General features: G+C 38.8%; 2 protein-coding genes across 11 annotated transcripts in view; both read right to left on the reverse strand.

Moving 5' to 3' along the window:
• Positions 1-65: 65 nt before the first annotated feature.
• Positions 66-10,885, reverse strand: LOC308391397 (dnaJ homolog subfamily C member 7-like). Its single transcript, XM_080874024.1, has 14 exons — positions 10,785-10,885; positions 7,723-7,811; positions 7,187-7,311; positions 6,964-7,077; positions 6,763-6,837; positions 5,596-5,714; positions 5,360-5,513; positions 4,487-4,651; positions 4,258-4,349; positions 4,090-4,163; positions 3,856-4,002; positions 3,420-3,575; positions 1,424-1,498; positions 66-1,337 (listed from the first exon to the last, which is right to left on the reverse strand). Exons 1-14 carry the CDS (start codon positions 10,853-10,855, stop codon positions 1,300-1,302), a joined length of 1,494 nt encoding a protein of 497 aa, XP_080730150.1. The 5' UTR covers positions 10,856-10,885; the 3' UTR covers positions 66-1,299.
• Positions 10,886-12,008: 1,123 nt separating this feature from the next.
• Positions 12,009-16,343, reverse strand: part of LOC308390957 (zinc finger protein 385B-like) — an 87,272-nt gene continuing 82,937 nt past the window's right edge. For 4 of the 10 annotated variants that reach the window (XM_080873339.1, XM_080873343.1, XM_080873340.1 and 1 more), the window contains 4 exons: positions 14,897-15,268; positions 14,580-14,788; positions 14,297-14,395; positions 12,011-14,018 (listed from right to left, as the gene is read on the reverse strand). In XM_080873339.1, coding sequence (XP_080729465.1) covers positions 13,788-14,018; positions 14,297-14,395; positions 14,580-14,788; positions 14,897-15,268 — 911 coding nt within the window. In that variant the 3' untranslated portion in view covers positions 12,011-13,787. Of the gene's footprint in view, positions 14,019-14,296; positions 14,396-14,579; positions 14,789-14,896; positions 15,269-16,343 lie in introns of all 10 variants that reach the window. The other 6 variants (XM_080873337.1, XM_080873338.1, XM_080873342.1 and 3 more) reach the window with 3 other exon arrangements.

Below are 16,343 nucleotides of genomic sequence, written 5' to 3' on the forward strand. Positions count from 1 at the left end.
AAGATGATATCCTGTCTTTTAAAAGTAATCATCAGGAACAAAGTCAAAGACAAAACTCATTACAGTAAAAGACAAGCCTTTATTTTACCAGTTAAAAAAGAAAAGTCCAAAAAAAAGGAAGAAAAAAAAAAAAAAAGGTCTTGTTAATACCGTAGCAAGTTTTTAAACGTAATGTACACATCAGTGACAGAACAGTTAACAGTGGAAGCTATCAGTGCCCCTTTAAACAGGTGGAACAAGTAGGGGAAGGGTTGTACTGATGAATGGATGAATGACAGCAAAGTGTGACTGATGACACGGGTCCAAGATGAAAAGATTTTCCTCCAGATTATCATAAAACCAAAAAATTGCTATACAAGTGTAACATCTGCCTTTTTTTTTGAACTAGTATGTGGATTTATTTAGGACGCTTCACTGATTCTAGTAAGGCACCACTTGAATTTGAATGGGGCAGTGCAACATGTGGATGACGTTTGTGAAGTTGCTTTGAAAAGAACAAAACAAAAACAAAGTGTGGATGTATTCCTATGTGGGTCCGTTTCAGACAGGTGAAAAATGAGTGAAAAGGATGGGGTCAAAAACATTTACAAACAAAGGAAGACGAACATCACTGGGATTTTGCTGCATACACTTTAGGATATACAGTACAATAAATATAAATAGACTCAGGGAAGACTGAAGGACAATGTGTGGACACATAATGTTTTACATTCGAGTCAAATATACAATGAAGAATGGAGAGGAAATAAAAACCCTGCAACTGGATTCTGTATTTGGCAAGAGAGCCGGTAAAATCTGGACGCACACTCATAAGAGAACAGCGTTGTCATTAACAGGCTGTCCTGAGGTCAGATTTGTCACTGAACTTCCACAGAACATCAGCTCTTCCACTAGAGACGTGCAGTCCAAGGAGAACTTTAAACACGTATGCATCGTTACGCTTCTCAAAATAATCAAGACATGATGGCCAGTATGTCCTCACTGTTCATCCCCTTCATAGAGACTGAGGCAGTTTAACAACATGAAATTTCATAGAACATAAATGTCAATTTTGGCAATAGAGACAAGCTCTGCCCAGCTGATGCAAACTGCATCTAAAAGACTTTTTAAAGACTTCATCAATGTTTGAATCCTTCTCAAAGGCTGAGCATCAATGCAAGGGAGTTAATTTAGGAATGTATGCGGTATTTCAAAAGAAGATTTTTTTTAAGTGAGATTTTAACAGGACACTCATAAGTATGAGCATCATGAGGTGACTGTGGGTCCGACTTGACTTTGTCCAGTGTATGCTCCACTGCTTTAGCCAAACTGGAAAAAGAAATTTCCAGGTCCAGAGTCTGTAATAAATCACAAAACAAATATTCAGTTAGTGTTCAATAAACCTATGTATATATAAAAACCATGGAGTGAAGAGAAAACGTACCTGGGCTGGAATCGAAAGTGAATCCTCCACTGTGGCCACCAAAGAAAGCCCTGAAGATGTTGTTTGCATCAAAATCTGTAGAAACAGGAAGTAGAGCAAGGTTAACATGGAGGATAAAAGGAAGCCAAAGATGGGAAAAGAATGGAAATACAGGAAGGAAAACAATTTATGTGATATATTGCACATATAATTTAAAGAGAAACAGGAACTACAAGTGGGTTTTTTTTGGGTTTTTTTAAATTATTATTTATTTATTTATTTTTTTAGTACAGGTCCAATCTGTAACAGATAACTGGACTTAAATGTACAGCCTCATACTGGCAAACCAGTATTAGAACAGTACAGATATTTGTCGATTTAAAAATCAGATATCAGCCAATATTTTTCCTTTTCAGACACACAATGCAAAAAAATTCCCAAACATTTACTTGTTTAGTTCTACTTTGATCAGCTGGTTGTTGCTCTTTTGAAGTTGCAAAGCGCCCTCTGGTGGACAAACTGCAACATCAACACTCCTAACCTTGTCAAAGGGTTTCTTCCATCTCAGCTGTTATATATGTGATACCAGCTGATCAGCAATTAGCCAGTATCAGCCAGTAATTTCAGCCTGCTGATAAATCGTGTACGTCACAGTATGAATTGGACTTCTGCTTTTTTCACAAGGTATGTTGCTCTTTGTTGTATTCTGTGAGAAATATTCAAAACAATTAATATCTTCTGAAACTTTACAGCCAGCTTTCTGGATCACAGCTTTCTAATCACATACAGTGATGCTCTAAGATGAGACTTAGAAACAGTGGAACCTATTTGAGGTGGAAGATATATATAATAACCGTGTTTGTAAAAGCTGATTCATAGTTTCTATGTGGATTAGCACGTACATGTTGTAATTGTCTGCATTTTGGCTATAAATGCATCTTATTTCCTTTTCTGGAGGAGAAAAGGTTGAAAATTTTTGCGTGAGTTGGACCAATCAGCTTTACTACTTTACTGATGCTTTGCGGCTGATTTCAGCGACTCAATCACTGCTGACAGCTGCAGCTTCTTATAAACTGGCGATGGAGAGTATGTCATTCACTTCCAATAACAACGGCCAACAAAGCCAAGGGACTTCGCCAGCACTCCACCGTCTCCGCACATCTTCTCACATATTTTACACCATTTCTTTTAATTATTTAAATATTTTGTTCATTTTAGTTGAGAAACAAGGTTTTTATGATAAAAATTAGTAGTAAAACTTTAACAATAAACTTAACGATTTTATTTTGTAGTATATATTATAGTTTCTCTTAGGCACACAGATATTAGTTTTGAGATACAAAGTTTTTGTTTTTTTTAGCCATATCACTCAGTCCCATCACCTAAAGGCGACTGACACTTGATTTTGTAGGGACTGTCATGGGATGCCACATTATAAAAGGCCTTCTTACACAAGCAGACATTTTAACTGACATTGCAGAAAATGGTTAATAATGTATGAAAATTTGCCCGTGTTCTGTTAAAGCGTCCCATTAGGTCTTGACAGTTTGACAGCAAGTCAGGGACACGGGGACTTGCTGCATGGAAACATGGAATGAGTTTCTAGAAACTAAATTATGGAAATTAAATTGTACTTTGTACTTTTTTTCTGTGTTGACATGTCTCAGTGTTTAATTTAAATGAGATCCCAAAAAATCTTGGAACTTTCTCATGTAAAACTGGGCAATAATCATATATGAAGTCTACAGAAAACCCAAAACCCTTAAAAAGGTTTTTGCCCTTTTTCAAATGTAAACACGACCATCGTTCAGACAATCATGATCTCCTGGGTTTCCTACTAGGTCTAAAAGATCTATTGGTCTTATTAATTACCCAAGTACAAACAAATGCCCTATAATAAATGACAAAGCCACTGCTATTTCCCACTATGACAGGTCAAAATATCTTCTGGGTTACTCTTCTCTTTAGATGCACCCGTTTCAAAAGCCGATAGAGCACAGAGGGAATATAAATGTACCTCCGCCATCAAAACAGCCGTCATCCTCCAGGTCGTGCCCGTTGTCATAGCGGACCTTCTTCTTCGGGTCGGAGAGGACAGTGAAGGCCTCACCCACTTCTTTGAATTTCTTTTCCTCCTCCTTTTGCACCTCTGGTGTTGCTGAACTGTGACGGTCTGCAAGACAATTTCAACGGTTGTCTAAAATAAATCCTCGAGATAAGTGAGACTCAACTGTTAAGTGATGTTGTAGCTCAGCTGGCTCATGATCCTAACCTAATTCACTGGTTATTGTAATGTGTAAAGCACAGAGAAAAAGTGATGCGTTGTCTTGTCATTGGTAGGCCTTGACCTACTGTGTGCACACTGCACTTAAATCTGACCAATACTCTAGGCAGAGCCCTGATTACTGTGAGCTGTACTAGTGTGAACTGTGTGGAAAGACTAGGACAGCTACCTGGGTGATGCATGAGGGCTCGTTTGCGATACGCTTTCTTGATCTCGTCCTCAGTAGCATTCTTCCCGACCCCGAGCACCTTGTAGTAATCTTTCCTTTTGCTCTTCTTCAGCTCCATCTGTGCCTTCTTCAGCATTTGCTTGTGATCTGGAGGGAAAGAGAAATGCAAGCCATGTGAGAAAAACTGAACATTAAATTCAATCAGAGCTTAGGAAAACAAGGAGAGCAGCTCACCTGAGGTTTTCTCTGTCTGATAAACTTTTTCATAGTCCCGTACGGCCTCTTCATATTGCTCTGTGTCCATGTAGCTACAGGTAACACAAGGTCAGACACAAACTTTACAATGCTGAACAACGAAACACACAAAGCATGGAAAACTGACTCAGAATGCCTGTAACATACCACTGAGCTCTTCTTAAGTATGCCTTGATGTAAGTGTCATCTAGTTTGATTGCACTGGTACAGTCTTCAATGGCTTGATCAACTTTCTTCAGCTGTTGATGAAGAGATAATGACAGTGAGCTGACAGGATACAAAGAACCAGAAGACCCAGAATACTACGATTACTAATATTAAGCAAATTATAGCTAACAACGAGAGGAAACTGTGGTATAATGAAACAAGCTTTTACCTTTGCTCCTGCTGTGGCTCTGTTGCAGTAGAGTTTAGCGTTGGTCTTAATGTTGTTGGGGTCTATTGCGAGTGCCTCGGTGTAAAGCTGATAGGCAGCTTCATAGTTGTTGTTCTTAAACGCCTGGTTTCCTTCCTCCTTCTTAGCTTTTAATGCTTTGGCATTCTGGTGAGCAAAGAAGGCACCGATACTTTTCAGGCCTTTTGTTTTAACATTCTTAAAAATCCTTTAATCTATTTGTATTTTCAATGTTTTTTTCAAAACATATTGTGTGCAAACTTGAAGTCTAAAAACATCTCAGATCATTTTTTATCCTTTGAAAGCTGATTTTTGGATTATATTTTAAATTTAGCACCGACTACTTTACTCTGTACCCTTGTTCTTCTGCCGTGTAAACACACGGCCAAGGTTGCTTATCTTGTCACAAATGACTGCAAAATAATCACCTGAAGTGTCTATAGTGTCAACAACATTTGTGCTTGTACACACATAGAAAGAAATATGGGGACCCATTTAGAAGGACCTTGAAAAAGGTCATATGGTGTTTTACCTTAAAGCAAAGCTCCTTGAATTTAATCAATCATCTTCTTTTGATCATCTGCCTCCATCTCACCCTATGACTAGCATCCTACTCTGTCACATCAACCATCTGGTTGTCCCCCTTCACTACAATCACAAGCTTCCACTGAGGTCTTCCCTTTTTCCTCCTGCCTGGCAACATCCTTTATCCGGTATACCTCCTCTGCACAAGTCCAGACCATCTCAGCTTGCCTCTCTAACTTTGTCTTGCATTCTTGGTTTGCAACTGTGGAACTTCAATACAAAAAGAACTTGCAAACATTGAGTTGTAGGTGGCATTATCAACAATCTTACCCTGCAGGCCAGTCGGGCTTTTTCATGGTCAGGTGCCATTTTCAGAGCCTGGACAAAGAACTGCACCGCTTTATCGATGCAGTCCTCATAATAAAGACACAGGCCTCGAACGTACAGCGCGTCTGCATTTGTAGAATCCATTCGCAGGATGTCACTGTAAAGAAAAGGCTGGCTTTAAAGAATGGCACAAAGAAGTGGAATAAAAAATAATGACTGTCCATCACAGCTGCTCTTACCTTGCTACAGACTGAGCTTCTGGATAGCGTCCAAGCAGAGCGAGACATTCTGCTTTGAGGATTTTGAAGCGGTGGCAGGCAGAAGCCAAAGCTAAGGCCCGGTCCATGCAGTACACCACCTGAATCAGGGCCACAACCAAATACTACACAGTTATACCCCCATATTACATTCAGAAACTGGAAAAACTGAAATATTTGGAGCTTTGTGAAAACTAACAATCCATGCATCCACTGGATAGGTCACCATCCATCACAGCGCGCAGTGGCTGTTGTCTTTGTAATAAGCTAACATTATGGCAAATAAAAAAGAAAACAAAAAAAACAGCAATTTCTTTTGCTCAATATTTGATTTAATTACCTGAAGAAACAAGTTATTTAACTTTAAGACTGAGGGATTTTCTTTAACTTTAAAATTTATATGAAAAAAATCTAATAAATGAATAAAAACAAAGCGATGTGGAGGTGGTGGAGGACGCAGGTTCGTCCGGTCGGAGTTAGGCTCTGACTCTGAGATTTGGCACTATAGCACATCTCGCAAGTGCAACTGCCGGTCCCTGCTGGCTTGCCACCACCGCGGGATTTCTGCAGTGGAGATGGGAACGTAGAGAGGGGCCCGGCGGCAGCAGACTTGCGTGCCTCAGCGACCAGCAAGGTAGCTAGCCGGAGTCGCCAGCCAATTGTCGCATTCCACCGATATCGGTCTGCATGTGACACTGAGTAATCTAGAGACAGAGGCAACTGTTAATACTTCCACGGGTTCACCTCAGAAACTGTGACAGTTGTTTCTTCTACAAAGATTTTGTTGCCTGAAGGCTTTCTGTTAGAATCATATTGTACTCAACAGCGAGTGAGTTTGAGTGTTTAGGGAGAGCTGAAAAGGAAAGGATTTACACAAACTCGCACGCACGCACAGGCTTTGTGATGAGAGCCCATTTTCTTGTTTTCATAATCATTTAATGTCAAAATTGTACTTTTCATATAAATATGAGTAATAGCAAAGTCCAACATGTAAACGCTAAAATTTTATCTAATCACACAGACATATGACAAAATCCTTTTCCAGCATATTTATGTTTTGGTGACAACCACACACTCATACAGTGGCAAACAAAACTCAATTTATAATTTACAAGAATGCTAAAAAACAAGAGAAAGTGCATAAATTACCTTTCTGAAATCCCGCTTTTCAAAGCCAAAATCTGCCATCCGCTGATATTCCAACAGTGTTGCTGCATTATTTTTCTAAAATTAATAAAAACAACAATAATTACTAACCAATGGATTCACTCAAATATTTAGCTCAGCATGTGATCCTACTCAATGCTTGTTTTTATATAGTAATTAAATAAAATGATTAAAGCTTCCCACCTCCTGCTGGGCCTCTCTATTGCTCGGCTCCAGTTCCAAAACCTTCTGAAAGCAGCGATTGGCTGCCATGGCATTTCCCAAAGACAGGTGGCACTTGCCCTCACGTAGATGCCCCTATGAGATGGAACGGACATTTCTCAGAACATCATTACCGTGCACTGCATGATGTGCGAAGCGGACAATACAAGTGATGTTCGATATGTCACAAGCAGTTCAAACTCACCTTCATGAAACAGTCATCCAGACGCACAGCCTGCTGGGAATCTTCTAGAGCCTCCCGAAAGCGGCAGAGCATCATGAGGGTGGCTGCCCTGTTCCCATAATAACTGGCATTTTTGGGGCATGCATCTTCAGATTTAAAAAAAGAAAAGAAAAAAAAAAGAATCATTTATGTGACAAAAACAAAATGATACAGGTGCATATCAGAGACCAACATCTGGGCTTGCCATCACTGACAACTGGAGTGTTTCAGCATCATCAGAAAATAAAAATAAGAAGGTAAACTCTGACTTCCCCATTTTTTGTTTTTCTTTTGTCCCAACTTATATGATTACAGGATGGTGTGCAGCTGAATCAGCCACTGCCAAACTAAAATCATGTGCCAACAATCAGTGCATGACTGTACCGCAGGCCTTTATTGGGACTGTTCACTGGCAGCATTTCTCAACAGCAAAGTATGAAGAAATGTCGAGTGGGCGTCGTTGGGTGTTTAGAGTCAACAATGTGACAACTTAAAATCAAGCCACCGAGTATACTCACCAATGGCCTTGGTGTAATAGTTGAAAGCCTGAGAGTAATCCTTCTTGCTGTAGTATGCATTGCCTTGCTCTTTGAAACTTTCAGCCAGACTGGAGAGTGGAGAAAAAGACATAATTAATTAAAACTACTCAATAAACCAGAAAACTAATAAACCACTTAATTTCCCCCTTGAAGGTGGAGATATACAGGAAGCGTTTAAACAAACTACTGTCCCCCCGAACCCCCCTATAAACCTTTTTATTGTAGTTTCCACTGATGGCTGAAATTCCTGACTGTAACTGAATGAATGACCTTGACTATAAAACAGTGATACTTCTTCTAGTACCAGTTTTCACTTTTCAGGGAATTTCCAGCCTGCAAAGTGTCCACAAGGACTCGACTGTGCTTCACCTAGAACTAGGACAGCAGATCTGGGTACATACAGTCCTGACTACTGATAGCTCAAGTACTAAACATAGCCATGAAATTCACCGGCTGCAGTCTTTTCATAAGTGCCAAGTGTTAAAGGAGAACTCAATACTGATTCTCATGTATGACTTAATGTAGCAGTTTTTATGTAGCCCAAAATGTACCCAGGTACAATAAAAGTACTTTTCCGATACAGTAAATGTGGGTGCTGTTGCGACACTTGTTAGCCACACCTAAGAATGCAGACACAAAAAACCCAACATGCAACAAACTCAAGCAAACAATATTAAACCACTTTAACTGAGATGAAACAAGTCCAGGTGACTCACAAGTGGATCAACCACAAATCACACATACCTGAATGAACTAAGTTTCATGAGGAATCAGAAACTAATAATTACTTTCAAACGGCCTGCTATAGTTACTATATTATTTTTAAGTTAGGGGTTAGGGTTTAGTCTTTTTTTTTTTTTTTAAGTGATAGTGTCTGCAGTTTGTTGTTTCACTTAAAGTGAACAAACACAAATGAGAATTCTTATTTGGTGTAAATTCAAAATAAAATCAATTATCTGTATTCTATTCTTCATTTAGAAAAAGGATAGCATTATATTTTAAAAAAGAAATAATGCAAAGCCATTAAATGTCTTCATGAAATATAAAAAATTCTTTAGAAGTATGTGATGTGTTAAAGCCAGGATCCCACCAAACCAGAGTTATGTTTAAGTTCTACCTGTGGCGTTTCTATCTTCCTGTGAAAACCTGCATGCCTTAACTGTGAACAACAGTCCAACATAGCGATGGATACTAATAAGACCATATAGATGTTTATAGAACCTACTTTTTAAATGGATTTCCTGATTTATTTTTGGACAATGGTCTGTATATAGGGAAAAACATAAAAGTTGTATTATCTCTGAGTCTACACAATGTAGAAAAAGCTTGAATTCTTTCCGAGTTTGACGTCACAGTTTTGCAATTGTGAGAAAAAAAAAAGAAGCTTGGAGGCATACAACAACAATGGAATAATTTGATCCATTTCAATTGAGCTATGGATTTTTGCAGTTTAACAGTGAAAATGGAATCAACTCAAAATTTTAAATTACGTGAATAAACCTGGTGTCTAACTTCAAATCGCTCAACCTAAACTGTCCCTGTGTACTCATTCCTGTACATTCTGATCATTCTCAGTGAAAATCTTGCCAGCTTTAAGTTTGCCTCCTTTCTTTTTGTTTGTGCCACCGCCTCCAAACCACACATCATCACTGTCTCACTACCATTTTGTTGTCACTGCTCCACCCTTCCAGCACTCTTTTTCACTGCTCCAAATATTTTGGTTACTTTGATCCCCGATTTTGAAATTCCAAATAATTAATTTTAGATTTCTGAAAAAGACACGATGGGCAACAGTTAGTTATTTTTTTGTTTAACTTTTTTAGCCACAAGAGTTATAAATGATTTTCCAAGGATTACTTGCCCAATCGGTTTTCTTCCTATCAAACTTTAATATTAGGATAATTCTACTAAAGCAAAATTAGGCTTTGCGGAGTGACTTTGCTCATTAATATGCCCGCAAATCATTAAGGGAATCAGGTGGCTTTACTGTGTTCGATATAAAGTCCACGGAGCTTCCTCTTGCGACCATTTGATAACAATAATGCGTTACAAGTTTTAGTTAAAGAAACCCAACTTAAAAACAGGTCAAAAATATTTCTATTACAATCCTGAAAATAATTTCCTCCCGCACACTGAAGTCACATTTTACATTTACGGTACGATTAATCCAGGTCTCACTCAATCCTACATTTTAATCTTTCAAGTCCATCGTTACGTAAGCCAGACAAGGTATAACACCTAACAGTACTTTTGTTATCCCACGCAGGTGCGTTACGGTGTATTTAAGCGGAAATGCAACAAAGGCCGCTTGCACGAAAGGAGACCAAAAAAAAAAAACATGTTTGCGTGCAAAGCGCACGTTGATGACTCGTTTCCGATGCGATTCACCCGGGTGAGCTGAGGGTGCGAGGCGCTCATGCTCAATTCCCTTTAGGTGCAGAACCTTCGGCATAGTCTCGTTACCGTTTGAATACAGTAAAATGGCATGAAACCTCTCGGGAAAGTATTGAAAACAAGTAATCACTTCAAATTAAGGTTATGAAGGCTTTTGCTGATCATACCTGACAGTCTCTTATGGAAGTTTCTCGAATATGAAAGCTGGAACTGCTAGTGTGCAATAAATAAGATGCTTTAAGGATGAGACTTAAACACATATTGACATACAGCTCAATGACGCCCAAAGGGGTTAGGCGCACGTGAATTATCGGATACCTCACATTGACCATGGCAAAGCACGCCAGTTCACCTGGTTTTGTTTTGTTCTCTTAACGAACAATCTGGCGAGCTGCCCGGCTGTCTAATTTGAGTTCACAATTTTATTTTTAATGTAAATTCCCCAAACAATAACAAAGCAAATACCCGAAATTTCTAAAAAGCAAGATTTAAGAACGCTGTCGCGTTAAGCTAGCACGGTTAGCTTGGCTTCGGGGTGACCGAACTGATGTTTCCGAGCTCTGTCAGCTAACCGGCTAATATCACTCGGGTTATTTTCACTCCACACACGCATCACAGTGAAACCCGACGAGTAGGTATACTTTTACCGTTCAAGGTCCTCCTGGTTGCAGATTTGTGGCTCTGTTTCTACCGGCACGTCGATGTCAACAGCTGCCATTTTTTCTGGAAAATACTGCTGTGAATTGACGTAATTTCCGGAAATGGCTATTTGTGTCAATTAAAAAAAATAGGTCACCATAAAAAGAAAAGAAAACAGTAAAATGTACAACACGAGGTTTTATTAGTTCTTATAGCGGGATACGTGTCTGTAGCAGTAGTAGTAGTAATGATGTCCATTTATTTCATGAACAAAATGTTATAGATTTATGAGAATTCGGTGCGATTGGTGGTTTGGACTTTTATTTTGAAGGATGTATATAGGCACGTCCTATTCTAGGTTTCATAACTTCATTATTTGCTTCCCTGCTGTTATCAGTGTTAATTCTCTTATTTGTATTTACAATATATACACATCCCTACACACTTTCCAGGAGTGGGCTCGTTAATATTCCTAGGAAGTGCCGAAAAAACATTCATACATATCAATGTGTCTAAATGTAGGTTATTTTCTGGCAATACTAAAAGTAAAATAGTCTTTTTATGTTACCAAAAGTAAAAAAAGAAAAGAAAAAGAAAAATAAATTAACCAGTAATATGATGCTGTTAGCTTTAAACCTTCAAATCATCTATATACCTTCACTTGTATTTTACTTATTAATTTATTTCTTTGTGTTCACCCGGGAGCATGCAGACTTTTCCAGATAAAATAACCCACAACTGTACGTGTGGATATGGATTTTCCTATCTTATAAATCTGCTTATGAAAGTGCTCAATATGCAAACAATAGCATTTATTCCAGACTATAAGGTCTAGGTAACAAGAATGACTGTAAATACTTTATTGCACCAGTAATTAGATGTCGTTTCTAAATATTATATGCCATCATTATAAAAATCCCGATAGCCACAGTTCTTTGTAATCTTTTTTAAACCAATCTCTATGTCAAAAAAAGGTACCAACATCTGTGTACTCTTAGGTTACACTATTTTATACTTTTTTGCCTACCACTAGAGGGCACTAAGCTATTAAAATACAGGCACAAGGAACAGATCAGCTGCGACTTAATCTGGTAAAAATATTTCAAATCCTCAGTGGTCAATAATTCACCACATGTGTAATTTCTTCTACAACCCGTAGACTCATGTCATATGACACATTCATTTTATTTGATTATAAATACAATAATTCTGAACCCCGTTTTGTATCAATCGACTGTGTTATTTTATGACATGTATCCACTATGAAATTATAAAAAGAAGAAAAAGACACTTGTTTGCCTGTAAAGAAAACACAAGAACAACGGTTTAAAAACCAGGGCTATTTATAAGTTCATATAGAATACAGTATCAACATTTTTTTTTACCACATAATAATTTACATTATTGCAATTGATGCACAGTTACACTAGTCATTAATTGTATTGGGTGACACTTAAAAATACATATTGCTTAGGGTGATTCAGCACAGCCATGTAGGATAGAGATTTCTATAATGAGAGGACACTGTTTTTCTTTTAAATACACTCTATAAATAATAATTATAATATAATGTTAAAGACACTTTAAAAACTTGTGGATAAAGCCTTTTGATATGATGAATAACACACATCCATCCATCTGTTCATATTGCACAAACAGCATCAAGCTGCTACAGTTTGTTAATTCACTGGAAATACTTGAAGTCCCCTTCTTTAGCTTTTCTAAGGCAGCATAAAAAAAACATTAGATAAGTTGCTAGATATAAGGAGTGTGTTGTTCAATGGATTGTATTTATCAAGATTTCTAATTTTGATTTTTGATTATTACAAATACACTGCACTATTGTTAAAACAAAACACTCTTATATCTAAATACAACTACATTATAGTGTGTTTTAAACCATTTATGTTTAAATAGTGCTTATACCCGCTACCGTAATTCTGGGGACTTTAAGTGTTAATGTCTATGAAGCCATCTAAAATTCTCCTAAAAAACATGCATCATAGTGGCTCCTGTCATCAGAGTTTTGGATTACCGAGTTCCAATTTAGGGAGCCAATCTATGATTGAGGGTCGCACAGTAAAGACCGACGTGTCAAACACTTGTAACACTTATGTGTATATTCAAAGGATGGTGGTTAACTGGTTTAGAACTTTTAAACTATTGGTATTTGTCAGTGTTATGAAGATTTATTCTTCTAGTATGGCCAGAACAGAGTTTCAATTAAAGAAACATTCCCTTGATCCTTTGCTCTGATGTATAATGGTAAGACATGGACGGTAGTAGTGCACACTTTCCATGTAAAATGCTTTCAAGCACAGCACTCTTACAACCTTCAGTATCAAATAAATTATAAAAAAAAGGCATTTTGTATTTGTTGATGGCTGTAAAATTGTAACATTTGTCAGGGTTCGTTGTCGTCATTGTCGTCGTCTCAGCCTGACAAGTTACAGATGTGCACTTTTTTTGTCATATGTTGGCATATGGAAATCAACAGTTTTCCTGGGAGTTTCAGATTTAGTTATGAAAACTTAAGCAAAGATAAAGTGTTTTTCTTCTTCTCCCAGAGTACAACTTCCCAAAATTAAAGAATTTTTTTGGCAACAAACACTGTGTAACACTTAAACACCCTAGTGTATTAGTTTCTTATCATTTTATAAATAAAACTAGAGGATGCTTATTCTTATGGCTTCCAGAGGGGTCCAGACCCCGGGGAACATGCACTCAACAGTTTGCTGACAGGAGACAGCTGAGCAATGGTCCTTCCATTTTTAAGTATGAGACGCTGGTCAGTCAGCGCCAAAATCTCAATCCACACCAGGGGATTGTGCCTTTTGCTCTTATGACTTGGCAAACTTGACATAATATGTTGTCCCCACTCTCTCTGTGTAGTGTCCTTGTCACTCAGAGGGGGCTGTGATTTGTTCTCAGAAGACCAGTTTAATCTTTTCTCCCAGTTTTGGCTAGGTTAGGTCAGCTCTGCTGTTGGTCCTTCAGCATCATGCTCCCTGCTAGTAAGGAGAGAAGATAATAGGAGCATGTGTGGCCCTCAGCGGTCCTGGGGCAGGCCTGAAGAGCGTGGGGCTGATCAGGGGACCCTGGATTATGGCTGTAGGGCCCGGTGGCAGCCGTAGTGCCAACGGTCCAGACGCCATGGCGCACAGGGCAGCTGGATTAAGGGGGCTGGTCAGGAAGCCCGGTGGCAGGGCCTTGGATAGCTGCTTCTGTAGGGCCAGTTTAGTCTGAAATCAAAGACAAGAAAAAGTGTTCAGCCTGAACAAGCATCTGTAAAGCTGTACTTACACACAGTGATGCTCAGAGTTAAATGCACATGTCAGCATTGTTGCAAAAAATGCTGACAGGTGCAAGAGACAGCACTTAATTTGCATCTGACAAGTTTGTGTATGTTTTGTTTGTGCTGTAAGTGATCTTGGATGGCCATCTGTGATTTAGACAAAAATAAAAGTGGACAAATGTGTGTGTGTGTCTGTATGTGTCTGTGTGAGAGAGAAATTCTCACCGCTAAGACAGCACTGGGCTGTAGTTTATTATAGGGGGTGAACTTCGCCTTGACAGGCTTCCCAGCCAAACGCTCTTTGTGTCTCCTGCTGTTCATGTGCTAAAAAAAGGACAGAAAGGAAGGAATAAAGTCATTTTGTCAAGACAGCTCACACAAACTCCCAAAGAGTTACCTTGTAGAGTATAAAGAGTAGTCATCCTGCATTTTTAGCATTTGGACATTGACAGGTGGTTTATGCAGCAGTAAAATTAGCAAAGTAAAATAGTAGGATAAGCATTCGTACCTGTTTCAGCTGTGACTCTGAGTTGACAGACACTTGGCACAGTTCACAGTGAAAAGGCTGATTGTTTACACCAACTGGTCTTGCTGGTCTGGCTTTGCTGCCCATTCGCTGCTTAATTCGACAGGCGGGTCTGGATGATGATGTCATCTTGACCCTACGTTGTGGCTGGCTGGTATTCTGACCGTCCAGCATCTGCTTGTGCTTAGAGCCTGATTCAATCAGTACCAATCAGACCGGAAGAACAGAATGTTAAATAATATTATTAATAAAGAATAAAAAGATTGAAAGGGCAAAAAACAAAGAGATGAACTACCTACCGCTACAATGAGCCTCCAGCTGGGAGCTAGAATTGACCGTCACTTTGCATGTAGGGCAGTGGAGATGTTTTTTGTTGCTCTTGGACTCTTTAACCTCTTCCACCTTCACTGTTTCCTCCTCACCTCCTGTGGAGCTTCCCTGAGGCTCAGACTGTGGTGCTGAACTGGTGGCTGAGCTGCACCCTTCCACATGTGGAACGTTTGAGGGAAGGTCAGAAGACTGAGAGCCCGGGGAAACATGGGGGGATAGGTGAGGAGAGGCTAGCAACGAACAGTCCGTGGATGAAGTTTGTGAAGAGGGAGTGGCAGCCAGTGAGCTCCCTTTGCTGATTTCCATTTGCTGCTGTGCAGAAGTGGATGACGTGACTGGGCCTGTTAACACATCAAGTCGTGCCAAGGCTTATTTTTATAGCACATTTTAAACAACTTTAATTCACCAAAGTGCTGCACAGGTTATACAAAATGAACATAAACATAAGAAGAAAGCCTTTCATCATGGGTATACTGACCAAACTAGCCTTTTTAAGGAAATACTAGAATCTAATTTGCTTTCCAGTGGAGAGTCATTAATTACGAGGCTACAGCTGCCTAATGTGGCAAAAACAATCCGTTGAGAGCAGTCAAGGTACCACGACAAGGTGACTGAAGGGGAAGTTAAGAACGGCAAAGGGGTGAATATTATTATGTAGATTCACCCCTTCATTATGCATTAATGATACAAATGGAAGTACAGTAGCATTTTGACTAAATACAATTCCCTGACTTATGTCACACTATTTAAATTAATATTTGGGCCAAACTGCCAGGCGACAACTGCTGACCTTGTTATGAGAATACAAATGTGAGTTCTGCAATTATCCAGCAAACTGCTGTAGGACTACAGTGGATTTTGTACACCCCAAAATTCAGAAACATGAAAACCAGAAATACTGGCGCTGATTCTTATATTCAAGTTCCTATCAGTGAAAGCATCACATAATTGTTCCCAAAGGCCTCAAGGTTGCATGCAAATGAAAATAATACTGGTTTAGACCGCAAGCATAATGTATTTTATAGAGGAAAATGTAAGTTCTTCTCTGCAGCACATCTTTTGTTGTTTGGCACTAATACTTTCCTATAGAGTCCATAAAGCTGTAAACTGAGATGCTGAAAGGATAAATGAGGGGTCAATCCCCTTTTTGATGCCAGAAGTCAAAATGTTTCAAAGAGCTGCACTGCTATCACGCAGGGGCAGGTGATTACTCTCTCGTCTCTGTTGGTTTCTCATTATGACCATCAATTTTACATAGAAGTAGCAAAATAATTATAAGATAACACATACTGTAATGTTAAATTAAACTTGATCCAATGTTAATTGAATGTTAATCTGATTTTAAACAGACAGTTAACAGAAAGTCCAGACTTTTTCTGAGGGGTATGAAAAATAGAGTATATTACCACTAATTAC

Source organism: Rhamphochromis sp. 'chilingali', assembly GCF_963969265.1.
Source record: "Rhamphochromis sp. 'chilingali' genome assembly, chromosome: 22".
Taxonomy (NCBI): domain Eukaryota; kingdom Metazoa; phylum Chordata; class Actinopteri; order Cichliformes; family Cichlidae; genus Rhamphochromis; species Rhamphochromis sp. 'chilingali'.